At 52.5% G+C, this 15,996-nt stretch overlaps 1 protein-coding gene and 1 non-coding gene across 6 annotated transcripts in view; both read right to left on the bottom strand.

Annotated features, from left to right (window-relative positions):
- The window catches only part of POLR3E (RNA polymerase III subunit E), a 29,793-nt gene extending 17,415 nt beyond the window's left edge, over positions 1 to 12,378 (bottom strand). For 4 of the 5 annotated variants that reach the window (XM_021686838.2, XM_021686840.2, XM_044915085.1 and 1 more), the window contains exons 1-6: positions 12,260 to 12,378; positions 6,776 to 6,849; positions 5,386 to 5,436; positions 3,184 to 3,261; positions 2,310 to 2,425; positions 1,814 to 1,896 (exon numbers count right to left, since the gene is read on the bottom strand). In XM_021686838.2, coding sequence (XP_021542513.1) covers positions 1,814 to 1,896; positions 2,310 to 2,425; positions 3,184 to 3,261; positions 5,386 to 5,436; positions 6,776 to 6,811 — 364 coding nt within the window. In that variant the 5' untranslated portion in view covers positions 6,812 to 6,849; positions 12,260 to 12,378. Of the gene's footprint in view, positions 1 to 1,813; positions 1,897 to 2,309; positions 2,426 to 3,183; positions 3,262 to 5,385; positions 5,437 to 5,929; positions 5,946 to 6,775; positions 6,850 to 12,259 lie in introns of those variants that run through there. The other variant, XM_021686841.2, reaches the window with a different exon arrangement.
- Positions 12,379 to 12,586: 208 nt separating this feature from the next.
- Positions 12,587 to 12,668, bottom strand: TRNAL-AAG. The gene has a single exon. It is a non-coding gene; the product is annotated as a tRNA-Leu (tRNA).
- Between the last annotated feature and the right edge of the window lie 3,328 nt (positions 12,669 to 15,996).

The raw sequence follows: 15,996 nt of genomic DNA, 5'->3' as shown, positions 1-15,996 counted from the left end.
CTAAAAACCAAGACCAGAGATTCAGAAGGAAAAAGACAGGACAGGTAAGTTTGGCTACAGAAGAAGTTCTGGAGACGGGTGGTAGTGACTACTGCACACCAACATGAATGCCCTCAAATGTCACCGAACCGCACACTTAAAAATGGTCAAAATGAGGGGCGCCTGGGTGGCACAGTCAGGCAGGCGTCCGAGCTGATTTCGGTTCAGGTCGTGATCTCAGGGCCGTGAGAGCGAGCGCCGTGTCAGGCTCCGTGCTCAGCGGAGATTTAAGATTTAAGATTCTCTTCTTCCTCTGCCTACCTGCCACCCGCCCCCTGGGAGTGTGCTCTCTCCAAAATAAATAAATCTTTAAAAAAAAAAAAAAAAAAGGTTAAAATGGTAAATTTCATGTTATGTACATTTTACCATAATAAAAATTAATTAATTCAAAGAAAGAAACAAACGGTCCCAGCTGCAAGGCGTGAGACATGGGTTCAAAAAAGAAGTATAGTTATTTGATACTACTTCTGAGTCTTTTCTAGTTTGTTTCCTAAGTGTTCAAATTAGTTTTACTTATTGCTTTATGAACTCTAAATACTTACTTTTTAATGGCTTTATTGAAATATAACTCCCGTGCCATACAAAATTTAAAGCATACTAGTCAATGTATTTTAATATATTCCTGGAGCTGTACAACCAACACTACAATCAATTTAAGAACATTTTCAGGGGTGTCTGGGTGGTTCAGTCGGTTAAGTGTCCGACTCTAGGTTTCGGCTCAGGTCATGATCTCAGGGTCGTGAGATCGAGACCCTTGACGGGCTCTGCACTGGGCGTGAAGCCTGCTTGAGATTCTCTCTCCCTCTGCCCCCCCGCCCCCCAAAGAACATTTTGATCTCCCCAGAAAGAAACCCTGAACCCATCCTCAGTCACTCCCCATTCCACATTCCTCCTAGCCATGGGGAACTACTACCCGCTTTCTGTCTCTACGGATTTGCCTCTTCGGGACACTTCATTTAAATGGACTCCGACAACATGTGGCCTGCTGAGCATCATGCCCACTAGAGGGTGTATCAGTACTTCATTCCTTCCCGTGGCCAAATAACATTCCACTGCATGGCCGTAGTGCACTTGGCTATCCAGGCGTCAGCTGACAGACTTATGGGCTGTTTCTACTTCTTCACTACTGTGAATAATGCTGCTATGAACATCCAGGTACAAGTTTTGTGTGGATAGACGCTTCACTTCTCTTGGGGAGATGCTAAGTAAAATTGCTCATGCGTAAGTACCTTGTATTTTTTTTTTTTTTGAGAGGGAGAGGGAGCGCGAGCAAGTGAGTGGGAGGAGGAGCAGAGGGAGAGAATCCCAAGCAGGCTCCACACTAAGCGCAGAACCTCGCAGAACCTGACATGGGGCTTGATCCCACGACCCTGAGATCATGACCTGAGCCGAAATCAAGAGTCGGATGCTCCACTGAATGAACCACCAGGAGCCCCGCAAGTACCTTGTATTTAAAACAAAATCCTCCCACCTGTCTCAGAAGTTACGCTGTGTGTATGTCTGTGTCCCAGGAGGAGACAGGGACCTTGGAAGCACCCCCTCTATCAGGTCAGACAGCACCAAAGCCGGAAGTCCTTAGAGGTGGCCTATTCCAGCCCCCTGACAATGCCATTTCTACAACCTGCCTGGCCCCTACAGGCATCCGGCATTCGGGGAGCAGCAAGCTGGGTACCAGGCTAGGGACAGCCTCCCGCCGTCCCAGCCTCCCTCCCGCTTCCCTCGCACCCAAGCAGCCTCCAGGAGCCACGGCAGCCTGGCTGCCCAGCACGGATACCTTGTCTGTAGAGTGCGGCAGCATAACGGGCTGTGTTGCTGGTGCTCTGGGAGGAACAGAACGTCTGCTTGTCCATCAGCTTCCTGGGAGCACAGGGAGAACAGACGTCAAGGGGAAGGAAGCTCCAGACCCAGGGCATGGCAGGCACCGGCCCCCCCACCCCAGACACCTCCTGAAATTCAATACCCAGGAACAGGGATCAAGGCCCCACCTCAGCATGTGTGGGCCTCAGGAGGGAAGTCGGGGAGGAGAAAACCCAAGTCCCTGTTTGTAGCCCAAGGACAGGTGGTGGGTCAAGCCCCCACTCCCATCAAGGGGCCTCTCAGAAGGGAAGACATTTGCCACAGGGCAGGGCTGCGCCAGGCCCAAGCATGTGAAGCTGGGATGTTGGGAGGGAGCCCAGCAATGGGGCACCAGGGCCCAGGTGTCGGACAGGCCTTTGGAAGGCTCTTACTGGAGCACACCAAAGCCTGCAGGCTGGCCCCAGGGGACTCACGAGGAGTAAGTGCTGCTCTCGTCCGCGCAGGCGCCGTCCACGTTGAGTGCGATCTGCTCCCCTTTGCTGCGGCAATAGTTGGGGTTCAGGGTGTCGATGGCCATCTCAAGCTCTACCTGCAGGCATCAAGCACCCCCAGCAGCTATGAGGAACTCAAAGATACCCCCAACCTGGCCACAGCCAAGTCCTGACCCCCGTCCCTGCCAATCCCAGCCCTGCTCAGAAGCAGGCCCAACACACACCCCTCCCTAAGGGCCCCCGGGGTTCAGTCCGCATCAAAGGTCACAAACCCCAATTCCAACAGAAAGGCCAGAGTGTTTTGGCGGGGTGGGGTCATGCAGTTCTATTTGTCCTCCCCATTCTACCCTCCAAAATCTAAATTAGGTGCCAACATTTAAAATTCAAGAGATTTTCTCATAAAAATCCTCATTTCCAACTTCTCTTGAAAAGTCACTGCAAGTGGCAATGGGGGGCAATGGGGGGCTGGAGCTACAGCCACCCCCTGGACAAGACACGTGTCCAGCGCTCCCAGCCCCTATCACCCCATCCCTTCGAGGCACTTCGAGCCCATCAGAGCTGCTGCACGTCAGTGCCTGCCTTATCCTGTGAACATGAGCCCCCCATTCCCAGTCTCGAACTCATCCCGAGCCTTATTCTCCTCTTGCCTCTCTGGAGCTGCTTTACTCCCTTTCTTTCTGGAAACTTCCCTTCCTCAGCTTTCCAGGCTCTGCAAGCAACTGGTTCTCCTCTCAACCCTCCAATCGCTCCTTCTCTGGGCTTCTAGTCCCCAAAGGGCCCGTCTCCTCTTCACTTGCATCAGCCCCCACCTGTACCAGCCCTCCCCTCCTCCACCTCCATCAGAGGGCAGCCCCACCTTCTGCTGCTTGGGCTTGATCTTGGCTGAGAGGTGTGGAATGTCATCATAGGTCATCGAGGCTGGACGCACAGGGTACTGGGGAGGGGAAGGGAGCCGTCAGTCCACCCTGCCCAGCCCGGCCCAGCCCAGCCCAGAGCTGGGCTCACAGGCTCCAGCCAAGAATCAACACCAAGCAGAGACCAGAGGTCCTCGCTGGTCCCCGCCTGTGTTGCCTTCATACCGGCTCCACCCAGCTTCCTTCCAAAAGGCAATTTTCAAGGGTCTCTGACCTCCGAGGGACAAGCCTAAGCATCAGGAACCCACACAGGCCCCCCTCTGGTAACCCACAAGTCCTGCCGGGGAGGCAAGAGTGAGGATCAGGCAGAGGACATCCAGGCAGAGGACAAGGGACACAAGACCATGGGCAGCACAGACGAAGACCTGACCGGTGACATGCTGTGGGTGGAGGACGGGTGTACGGGAATTCATTACCCCATTCTCTCTCCGCTGCCCTATAAACTTTTCCGTAATAAAAACTGCCACTGACCCACTCAGTCCCTTCTGGGCCTCAGTGTCACCATGCGTGAAGTTGAGAAGCTGTGGCCAGCGCTGCCCGTACCATGACAGCCTCTGGGAGAAGCTGCTGGAGGCGCGGCAGCATGTGCACTGAACCCTCTGTGTGGGGCCCTCTCAGATCTGCTACGTTTCAGCCCGAGGCAGCGGTGACTTCCTAAAAGCTCACTCAGGTAGCAACACAGCGACTCCTCCTCGCTTCCTGGGCCAGAGCTTATGGCAGCGGTAGGACGAACAGTCTGGAGCCTGACTGGTCTGGCCTGAGCCCTGGCAGCTCTGCCATCTCCTGATCTCGGGCTGGGACGGCTGGTGGTAAAGGGCAAGGTTCTGGAATCAGGCCTGGGTTCCGGTCCCAACTTTGCCTCTTGCAATGTGTGGACCTGGGCCAGCTCCTCACCACAAACGTGCGTGTCCTCACCTCACGGGGCTGCTGGGGGCGGGGAGTGAGGCAAAGAGAGCAGACACCGCAGGGCCTGGCCCACCGTGAACACATATGGGGTCACCGTCCCCACCACCAGCTCCCCACCATTTTGCAGGCAGCCGAGGAAACCAGTTCAGAAGGCCTGAAGGACAGGCCCCCAGCCCCACAGCCTGTAAAGGCAGACCCCGGGGGCAGAGGGCAGGGGGATGCCGGGGCCTCTTCCCAGCTCACATTTGGAGTACCCCCACTGCTGCCCCGTCCTGGGCCCCATGCCCAAGTGGCTAGCCTCCCTGCGCCTCACCTTCTCACATGCAACCTGGAGACAAAATACTTACAACTATAACCTTGTTATTGGAAATGCAAACCATCTGCCCGTTCCTTTAAACATGAAACCTAGTGTTTCCATTGGATCCAGCAATTCCGCTCCCAGGGATGTGCCCAAGAGAAAGGACACCTGTCCACACAAAAACTTGTGTGGGATGCTCACGGCCGCACTGTTCATAATAGCCCCAAAGTGGAACCGACCCAAAGAGCCAGCAATGCACAAACACAATGTGCTGTATAGAACCACACCACGGAGTCCTCTTCATCCATAAAACGGAAGGAGGTACTGATACATGCTGACCACGAGTGAGCCTCGAAACCACGATGTCGAGTTAAAAGCAGCCAGCTATGCCATGATTCCGTGTCCACGAAATGTCCAGAAGAGGCAAATCCATACAGTGAGAAAACAGGTTAACAGCTGCCTCGGGATGCAGGCAGCAATGGGGGACATGGGACCAAACTGTCCGAAAACAGACTGTGGAGCTGAGCTCTGGGCCGAGCCACGTTCTGAGCACTCTGGATGCATTCATCCAACCCTCACGGGGCGCTACAGGGCAGGTAGTATAACTGCCACCATTTTGCAAATGAGGAAACAGAGGCACAGAGAGCTCAAGGACCTTGCCCAGGGCTCACAGCTAAGTCATGATGGAGCTGGGCCTCAACACGGCTGCCAGTCCCCAGAGCCCCAGAACCACAACACTGTTCTGCCTTTCACGGCTGCCTTGGTTTTCCCATCTTCAAAATGAGAGACTATTAACCTGCCCACCCACAAGAGCAAAGAGAAACCCCCTGTCCCACACTCTGGTGCCCAGAACCCTAAGCGAGGCTGAGGTTTCCCAGCGCCCCTCACCCCCCACCCCCATGCTCAAGGTGGCCCCTTTGCCCTCTGGTCTCATCATTACCTGAAACAGATAGAGCTTCTCTGCCAGACTTTTGGCCAAGTACACGTCGATCTGGGAAAAAGGGAAGAAGACTTAAACAGGAGACAGACAGGTGGCTGGCCTGCCCTGGCCTGCCCCTGCTCCCTGGATGTCAGTCAGGGGTCGTGGCTCCTACAGGGAGTGCGGGGGAGGGGGAAGAGCTCAGCTCCTGCTAGAAACAGAGGGAACCGAGTCTCCAGCCTCCCTCTCTATGGCTCTCAGGGGGACCAGGACAAGAGTTCCCGGCCCCCTCCTAGGTCCACTACAACCCAATAAAAATGTGCCTTCCCCGGGGCTGCTCACATCAGGATGCATCCCAGAGCCCGATTAAATGCTTTCCTGATGAGGCTGGGACAGAGGAGAGCTTACCCATTTGCCTGCCCTTCCTCCCTGTGCCCTCCACCACCTACCCTGGACTGACCTGTCACACCACCTTCAGGTGGTCTGCAAGCCCCTCTAAGAATGATCTGGCCCAACTCTTTCTTCTCAACACTAACCGCCCCTGACCCACCGTGCAGCAGTTTACCTCCCTGCTTCCCGGCTCTTCATATGAACCATGTTCTCTCCCACCACCAGGCCTTAAGGAGGAGTGAAGGGCATCAGCGCAGGCGAAGCCTGTGTGAAGGGCAGTCTAGGTGGAGGGAGCAGCATGTGCAAAGGCCCAGAGGCTCTAGGATGTGTCTGGATCTGGGCTGACTCTGGAACCTACCTCCCCACCATCTGCATCTTGGGTCTCCTTCTTTGTCAGATCCTAAGCGTCCCGAGGGCGGGACACTGCCTTGCTCGCTCACTGCTGTCATAGCCCCCAGCACACAGTAGATCCAGTGAACAACTGCTGAATGACTTCTGGGTAGGCCCAGGAAGAAGGGGGAGTTGTCACACCCATTCATTCATTCAACAAATAGTCACTGAGTATCTACTAAGTGACAGGCACTGAACTTGGCTTTGTGGACACAGTGGTGAAGAACAAAATCCCTCCGTCATGAAGTTTACATTCTAGTGAAAGGAGATTATGTTTAGGGGATGGGGAGGGTTATGACCAAGCACAGGGCGTGGCCAAGGTAAGGGGCTTGGGGGTGCCAGGGAGGGTGAACAGGAGAGCGCCACACGAGGCGGGGGGGGTCAGGGAATCCTCTTTGACAAGGAAATGCTGGATCAGAGACTGGGAGGAAGTGAAGGGCTCAGCTAGGCAGTTATCTGGAGGAAGAGGGTTCCAGGCAGAGGGAACAGCCTGGTTAGGGGTCCCTGGGATGCCAGCAGGTTCCAGGCTGGCCCAAGGATGGATGGAAGGGCCTCAGCCCTGCTTCCTGCTGCCCTGGGCCTGGGCTCTCCTCCCCGGCAGCCCCGGCAGATGGTAGGGAGCAGCGGTTACCTCCTGCACGACTGGGTCATCCTCTTCATTGGCCATACTAGGGGGGAGCCAGCCGCACGATCCTCAGACTCAATCTGCAAGGGACAGCAAGAGGCCTGAAACGTCAGCCAGCCATTCCGCCGACACCCCTGGGTGCCTCTGCTGCAACGGGCCTGCTCTGGGAGGGGAGAGCCTGAGACAAACAGCAAGTGACCTTCTTTCTACATCTTCCCTGGAGTCAACAGACGGCCAATTCTAGACCCCAGTGGCCAGAACCAAACAAGAGGGAAAAACCACCAAACAGAGGGTACAAACAGGTGGACCCGAGGCGGCACACGTCGGCTGCACCCGTGGGAAAGAATAAATGACCAGCTTTAAGGGTTTTGCGACCATGCACAGAAAAGAGGTCACTGCCAGGCAGGGGGATGGAGGCTGGCTGGTCCACAGCCATGATGCAAATATTCGAGCGCTGACTGGGGGCCACAGGGAAGCGTTAGGGAAGAGTCTGACGTCCAGCAGAAAGAGCCAGCAGTCCCAAGGCTGTCTGGGGGGGGCTCTGTCTCTGGTACTTGACTTTCAAGCAGACTTTAAGCCCGACCTCGTGTGAGAGGATTTTCCTGTTTGGTGCGTGCGACACAAAATGACCTTCTTCACAGACTTTAATGTATTCAACACACCAACCCTGCAAGGTGGCCTGACTCTCCCCATTATCGAAGGGCGACTGGAACTCGGGGACGCTGTGCATGCGCTAGCCAGAGCCACAGAACAGGCCAGATGACGCACCGGGCTTCAAAACCAGGCCAGCCAGGCCATCTGACTTCAGGTAACAGCTACAGGTCAGGAAGCTCAGAGGGAAGGGAAGGGCCTTCCTGCCGGGAGGAGGGGGTGCATCTGGGCTGGGCCCTGAAGGAGAGAAGGATTTGGACAAGCCATGACACCAGACAGCAGGAGGGACCCCAGGTGACTGGCGACACCTCAAGCCTGGAGGGGAGAAGGCCACAGGTCTCCATGGCAGAGGGGAAGTCAGTCTGCTGGGCTGACTCTTCATATTCCCACAGGAAGGGGATGGTCATGTGGGTACCTTCAGAATCCCAGCAGCCCCCAGGCCTCTAGTTCTGGGTAAGACCATCATGATTTTGGTCTTATCTACTTAACATCCAAGTAATTAAATATTTAGAAGGGCGTAATACCTTCACCATGGGTGGGATTCAAGGTCATCTAAGCCCTCTGCCTGAGCTGTACCACCCGAAGTCCTTTCATGCGCTCCAGATACATGTTCCAAACTCTGACTGCTCAGCCCCGGTGCTGACCTCATCCCTGATGCCTCTGCCCCCCTCACCTCACACCAGCAACTCCTGTCAGTACCACCCTGAAGGCAGGTCTAGGATCTCCCCCCCCCCCCCACTGCCACCCCCCTCGTCCAGCCAGCCCCACTGCCTGCCTGCACGACAGCAACAGCCCTCCGATCTTCGCCCAACCCCACGGCCAGCGCCAGTGATCCTTCTGGAAGCCACATCAGGGCTCGCCACGCCTCTGCCTTCAAGGGCCTCCCATCCCACTCAGGACAGAAGCTCAAGTCTTTATGCCGCCACCACCCCTCTGCCTCTCAGACCTCATCTCCCACAGGCCCCCTTCCTTCCTCTCCCCCCACCTTGGGCCTTGGTAACTGCTCTACCCCAAGAGCCTCATGGCTCCCTCCCTCACCTCTTCCAGGTTTTTGTTCAAATGTCACCTCATCACTAAGACCTGCCCTGCCTACTCTATCCAAAATTGCAACACCCTCCCCCAGCTCCCTTCCCGGCTCTGGTTGTCCCCCAAGCACGCACCACCACAGCTCTGTTATCATTTTGTCCCCATCCCCACTGCCACTAAGCAGTAAGCTACACAAAGGCAGAGATTCTGGTCCGTTTTGTCCCTTGCTGTACCCCCGAGTCCGCAGCAGGCACTCCATACATGGGACCACAGAAGAAATGGGACCACAGGAGGCTATTTAACAGGGAGCTACCAAAGATTTCTGAGTGGAGGAAGATGTGGAGGAAGAAGGCAAACCAGAGGGAAGCCAGCTGCCCCAGTGGTTAGGGCTTGAAGACTGGATGAAAACCAGAAGCCCTAAACTGACGGTCTGAGGTGCGTGCTCCTGCCCAGAGAGAAGGGGATGGATGGCAGAGCCCCCGGGGCTCACCCCGTCTGCACTGACCGCCAGGGGTCACAGGTGCACGGCGAGCACCTAGCTCCTCTCCAGCCGGCTCCGTGGACAACCGAGACACTGGGGACTTGCACGCGAGTCAGGGAACAGGTCATATGTACAAAGAGGTGTGGCCTGGGAGCTTCCCCAGACGCAATCATTCCTGAGAAACTGGCTTTCTCAGCTCTTGGTGGGCTCTGCCAACCCCTCCCCCAGTCACTGAGGAGCTCGGGGAGGATGAGGTACCTGGAGCTGTGGCTCCTCCCTCCAGATGGTACACGCGACTAGGGTAAAGCAGGGCTCTCACTTCCCCTCATCCTCCCCGCCAGCATCATCCAACTCGGTGGCTTTCCAAGTTTTCAGCCTAAGACCTATAGTAAGAAATCCACTCCACAGAAACGACCCAGTACATACACACAATTATGGAACTAAACCAAGGTTTCACACAAGCTTAACTGCCCCTATTAGATGTGAGGCAGTGAGGTTTTCTACCCTCACTCATTAAAATTAACATGCTGGTTACAATCCTCCAAAGTGATTTCACATCTCACTAATAAAAGGTATTTTTTTAAGTAATCTCTATGCTGAATGTGGGGCTTGAACTCACCCCCCCCGAGATCAAGAGCTGCATGCTCCACCGACTGAGCCAGCCAGGCGCCACTCACTAATAAACCTTCATCTGTGATTGAAAAGTACTGCTCCAACAGGTCTCCCTGAGGTCCCTCTTTTCTATCTCCAGTCCTCCCAGAAACAGCCAGAGCTGTCCTTGCAAAAGAGTCAATCACATCATTCTCCTGCTCAAAACGCTTCACCTGCCACATAGAATAAAATCCAAACTCCCTTCCATGGCCTCAAGGCCCTATGTGATCCTGCCCCTGCCTTTCCCTCACCATCTACATGGCCAGATAGCCACCTGCTGGGCCTCCAAGAGGCTAGGCCCCAGCCTGTCTCAGGACCTTTGCATGTCATCTACTTTTCCCACGTCTTTTCAAAGCTGGCTCCTTTTCATTAGATATCACCCCCCCCAACCCCTCCAGGAGGGGAGAGAAGTTCCCTGGCCACCCAATCTGAAAGAGCCAACCGGCTCACAGTCACCACCAGCTCTCCCTGTTTTCTTTCCTTCATGGTTCTTATCACAATCTGGAACCACCTAGTCTACTTGCGTTTGTGTTGTCTGCCTTCTGTACTAGAATGTAAGCTCCAAGGCGGCCTCTGAGTTACCTCAACCATAAAGTGGAGATGATCACACTTACTTCATCAAGTTGTTATAAGGACTATTATCTCTTTTTAAAATCCATGCTGTTCTCCCAATACCTGGCATGAAGTGAACACTCAATACAGTACAAAGAACAATTAAATAAATGAACACATGAAATCAGGCAGTAACAGACCCTTCACCCTGTGAGCCTAACTCAGCCCCATCCAGACACTGGTGGACTCATGGTTTGGGCCTTACGGACACTTGAGAACAGACACGGGCTGTGGCCCGGGCAGGAGCAGCCCTCCCAGCCGCAAGCCAAGCTTCCCCAACTGCAGTGACCACCTGTGACCACCTTGGGTGTCCTGTGGCCATAATGGTACTCTATGGCAGTGGCTCCGTGGCCTTGAGCACACGAAGTTCCCCCCAGCAGGGAGCTGCCAACAAATGGAAAGGAGACAAGGACACCAGGTAGAGCAAAGGAGGGGTTCAGAGCAAACGAAATACCTGAATGCCACACCTGGGTGCATCCCTGTGCACCTAGGAATCTAACTTGTCGGCCAATCAGAAATGCAGAGGCAACTCCAAAGTCTCTCTAGCTACTGGAGGGAGAAAACAAAGTACAACGCAGTTAAGAGGAGAGGGCCCCAAGGGCAAACAGTCTCCAGGCCTGGATTCTAACCGCCTGTGTTTGTCTCTGGCAAGCCATCTCCCCGCTCTGGGTCACCTCAGCTTCCATCTCTGTTAAAGAGTCAGCCTGGAAAAAAAGAACTAATTAATCCTTAACTGGTCATCAGACCTTTCTCCAAGGACTTCACACACGTTCGCATCTTCTCAATAGTCCTGTAAGTCAAGATTCATCATTCCCAATTAAGAAACGAGGAAACTAAGAATCAGAGAGTAGGTAATTTTGCCCAAGGTCACAGTGCTGGAGAACAGCAGAGACAGAGGGGAAACCCGGGTCTGGCTGATGTCAACGATCCGTATTCTTAACAACTATGCTGCACACCTCTTGAATAAAAGGCAGTATGGGATAGTGGGGAAGAGCCTGGACTCTCAAAGCACAACGACACCGGTTCAAATCCCACCTCAACTATCTACCATATATGGCCCACCTGGGATGGTTTAATCTTGGAAGGTCTCACTATTTTCATCGCTAAAATGGGAATAAAAGTACCAAACTCCCGAGGGCTGCGGTGAGGATTAAATAAGGTAATAAATGTAACCTCCGGGGAGCTTTGTTATTACTTGGCAACATGTTTTCTTCCAATGTCGGAGAGCACAAGGCCGCCACAAATCAAACCCTGCGAGCTGGGGCTTCTCGCGTCTTACCCTATTTAGCCCTCACCACAACCCTATGAGGCAGTTGATTTTATTATCCCCATTTCACAGATGAAGAAACGCTGGCGACTGCTAAGACCTCCTCCATCGCCCACCGATTCTAAAGCTGACATAACTGAACGACCTTGTTTATGTTCGGGTTTACTTGACGTGCTTACTGACACCTCCTCCAGCCCCACGGTCAGGGCCGTCTCCGCGGCACGGTGCCGGCTCTCAGTGAACGCTGAATGGAGGCCTGAAGAGCTGAATGAAGAATGCCGGGCCTGGCCCGGCGGAGACTGCTCTGGTTCAGGGCGAGGAGAGGGCCGGGGCCGGCTTGGGGACCCTCCCCCTGCCCAGCGGGGCGGGCCCCCGGCCCCGGGCCACACTGTCCAATGGGTTTCGCCTCCCTCGCGGGTGGTCAGGCCCCCTTCTCACGCCCACCACACAGCCGTCGCCACTAGCTGCCGCGCTGGCGGGACACCGGGTGCCTTCGGACAGGTGCTCCCGCGGGAGGCCCGCCTGGGCCGGGCGGAGCACGGTGGCTGGACCCTGAGTCACCGCCGGCAGCCTCGGCCGCCGCATCCCCGACTCCCAGGCCCGGCCGAGGTCGGAGCCCGCGGCCGGCCCGGGTCTACGGGGGCAGGCTACCCAATCCTTCCCGCCCGAGTCCCGGGAGGCCCCCAGCCCCTGGGTTCGGCGCGGCGCGGGCCTCCCGGCCTACTCGGCAGCCCAGCCCAGGCCCACCTCGCGAGTGCGGCCCGGCTCCAGCCCGGGCGTGCGCTGCCTTCTCGGCACTCACCTCTCCGCGGGGGCCGCGCGCGGGCGGCGGCAACGGCCCAGGTACCCGCGGGCTGCAGAGGCGGCGGCGGCCCGGTTCTTCTCTTAGGCAGCGGCCATGTTGCTGGTGGAGAAACTCCAGCGGACACGTGGGGGGAGCGGGCCGGGCCTCACGCTTCCTTTTACCCACAATGCCCCGCCCCGGCGCGCGCAGACCCGCCCCCTCCGCCGCTCCATTCATACCGGCCGCCTGCCGGGTTGGGCAGCAGGAGGCGCTGATGACCCAGCAAAAGAGCAGAAAACAGACCCTGGTGCCAGGGCGGTAGGGGAAAAAAGGAAAAAAACGCTCTGGCAGCGGTGGGATTCGAACCCACGCCCCCGAAGAGACTGGAGCCTTAATCCAGCGCCTTAGACCGCTCGGCCACGCTACCCAGTTAGCAAAGAGTTCTTCCGGGAAGCTACTTAATACTCCACCGAGCAAATTTCACTGTTTCTTATGTTTTACTTGATTTTGATGGACTTATTTTGAACATGTCATGTATTTAAAAGAAAATCTTTGCTCCAGTAATTACACCCAGATTTGTTCCAAATAGGTTTTAGAGAGAAAAGCAGCTTAAGAATCCGTGTTTAGAGTCGGCTGTTTCACCCGGAGACCCCAGGAAGAGCCACGTATCTCCGGAGAAATGATGGATTCCCGCAGCAATTCGCCCCAGGGCCTCCGAAGACCAAACCCGGGGGAGCTGGTGTAAGCAGTTTTCTCTGAAAAGTTATGTGTTTTAATTTTTAGTTACTCAAATAATAAGTGAATTATTGCAAGATATTAAAACTTTGCAGATAAGGTACAAATGCTCTTTTAACTTTGACTCTAAATCCCACCCACAGAGGTAACCATTATCATCAGCTTAGTATCTATTTTTCTGGATTTTTTGCTGTGAATTTATGTGGATATTTTTGGATATATTCATATGGATACATAGATACCCATAGAGAATTGATATTTTGTTTTTATTGTGTATGGCTTTTTACATAAATATTATCATACTAATACTCTTGATCTGCAACTGTTTTTTCACCCAAATATGCTTTTAAAATATCTATCCATGTTGATGGAAATAGATATTTAAAAATACAGAAAAAGTACAAAGAAAAAATAATCACCCACATTCCCACCACCTAGTACTGTGGTATTTCACTTCCAATTCTTTTCGTATGTACATACTTTTCATTAAAAGTTAATGATATGAATATGCTGTACTTTTAAAAATCCATTTAAAAATATACTAGATCATTAAAAATTTTTTTAAATAAAAATATACTAGACCATTACAAATTAAAAATAAAACCTCCTTCCCAAACATCCTCCCTTGGCTATAACTATTATTATGATTTGATGTGTATACAATCCATTTTTTATACTTTCATATCTATATATACCTATAGATACAGATATTTGTGTGTGTGTGTATATACATATATTCTCATGAACAATATATAGAATGGTCTTCTGTATGTTTTCTATTCTCATAAATATTATTGTGCCAAGATCATTCTGAAACTTGTTCTTCTATACCAACATTCTGAGGTCTATTACCAATGCATATAGATTTTATTCCATGATGTGAATACAAACATTTAGGTTGTTTATATTATATTGTTATATCTAAGTTTCTGGTTAATATCTAATTGGCACACACCGTAACATTTCACCCATATTTCTCCTTGCCTTCAATTCCTCCTCAACTCAGTTTTTTTTCCATCTACCTTTAACATAAATATTGATATGCAAAGATTTCATTGCATCAGGAGAGTTTGTGCTTTTAAAGGAATTCTTCAAAAATATAGAAGCAGCCATCTATTGAGGACACAGGCTAGCCATGGTGGGGCATTCAAAGCTAAATGAGGAGTAGTTCTTAAGATGAATAGAAGCATTCCTCTAGTCACAGTGCTTTAGTACCAGGAGGGACTTTGTGAGTTGTGTGCTGGGTTTCCCAAAAGGGAATATCCCCGTGGTGAAGGATAATTGCTGGAATATCTGCCTAATCTCGCTTTTCTAAGAACTGCCTGACCAGCCCAGAGAATGGATCCCTGGCAGTCACCTCTGCGGTGTGCCCCCCCTCCACCTCCACCGACACTGCCACACCATGGCCAGGGGGCTCTATGGTAGATAGACTCAGGTGAAACCAATCAGCTTCTCTTTTGAGAATCTGAACTGAGACATGGTGATTTCCTGATTTGGTAATTTGATTGTTTTCAAGTGTTAAAGTGTTAGTGTCTAAGACTGACTGGAACAAGGGAGAAAGGGAGATTTGGGGTGGCCATGTTTTGTGAAAGAGATTGGAGAAGTAGAGGAAGCCAGTGCATGGGGGGAAAAAGAATGATACGATGAGAAGAACCGAGTCGTAGAGAAATCCTGAAGGTTTTCTGGCTCCCTGCTCAAGACCTTCCTAGGACCCAGTGGGATTCACATCTTGTAGACATCCTTTTATCATTGCAATAAATGCCCCTGTTCCGCTCAAGCTTGTGCTTCCTGGTAGCTGTCCGTTGTAAGAAATAACCGCCCCCCCCCACCTTGTATGGTAGGGGCTCTAAATGAAGCTAGCGGTATTTCTGACAGAACATTCTGGAGCAATTCAGGTCTGTCCCTACTAATACGTACTGAATGGGGTACTTAACAGGGAGCCCACACAGATGCAGGCTGATTCTGGAAGGGAGAGCCCAGGGCCTCCCTTTGGGAGTTTCTTGCAGTCTTGCAGCCCCCTTACACAGCTGTCTGTGACAATCGGATGTGAAATCGATAAGCAGGAGAAGCAGAATGTTGCATCAGAACTCCTGGACCCGCAGGGAAGGGCTGAAATCCTGACCATCCCTTGGTGTGCCTACTTCTCTGCCCCTGGTTAATGGGGCAGGTGGAGGGAGGAAGCACCACAGATCAAACACCGCCCATTTGTCCCCCACCCCCAATCTAGGGACTGTCAGGTGAATGCTGGCTGTCTCTATAGCATAAGCCCTCAGCTGCAGGCAGTGAGGATGGGCATGGGGGCTCAGTCCTGGATCCATCCCCTCCATTCTTCACTCCCTTGCTTCTGTAAAAGGAAAATTATCCCAAACCTGGACTGAGACCAAACCTTTCTGCACGAATCTCTTTCTGGAAAGAAATGAACATTTCTCATAAAATGCTTAAGCTTCTTCTTATGAAATTTAATAGCATTGAGATGTATACTTCGAAGCTAATTTTCTACCCCCTCTTTTGACGGTCATCTGTCAGTCAAGAGCATAGTAAACTTGTACTGAACATTCTTTTCTTTTTAATTTAATCATTCTTGTCCTATAGACTGTGTCTACTAGGATAGAAGCCAAAAAGTGGTCACCTTGTCCCAAGTGGGGTGGGGTGGGTGGGGGTATATTGCCTGGGAAGGCCCAAGGGAGCTTTCTGGGGTGCTGAAAATGTTCAAAAGTTCATCAAGTTGTACACTGAAGATTGTGCAATTTACTCTATAGAGGTGGTACTGTATTAAAAAGTCAATTTTTTGAAAATTTTCCTACTAAATATGAATCTTTGAATTAGCCTCCCAGAGGATCCACACTTGCAGCAAGATTGTAATACAATTTTGACATAGGCCTGCAACAAAACTATCTGAAAAGTTTCCTTTTAACACTCCCTTCTAAACTTCGGGGCCCTTTTCCTCTTCCTCCCCAAAGGGAATACTCTGTCTGGGTGAGAACCTGTTGTTTTTGCCTTCCCAGAATCATTTCCCCCAT

The sequence above is a fragment of the Neomonachus schauinslandi genome, chromosome 5 (genome assembly GCF_002201575.2).
Source record: "Neomonachus schauinslandi chromosome 5, ASM220157v2, whole genome shotgun sequence".
Lineage (NCBI taxonomy): Eukaryota > Metazoa > Chordata > Mammalia > Carnivora > Phocidae > Neomonachus > Neomonachus schauinslandi.
This window is presented reverse-complemented; position numbering and strand designations above follow the sequence as displayed.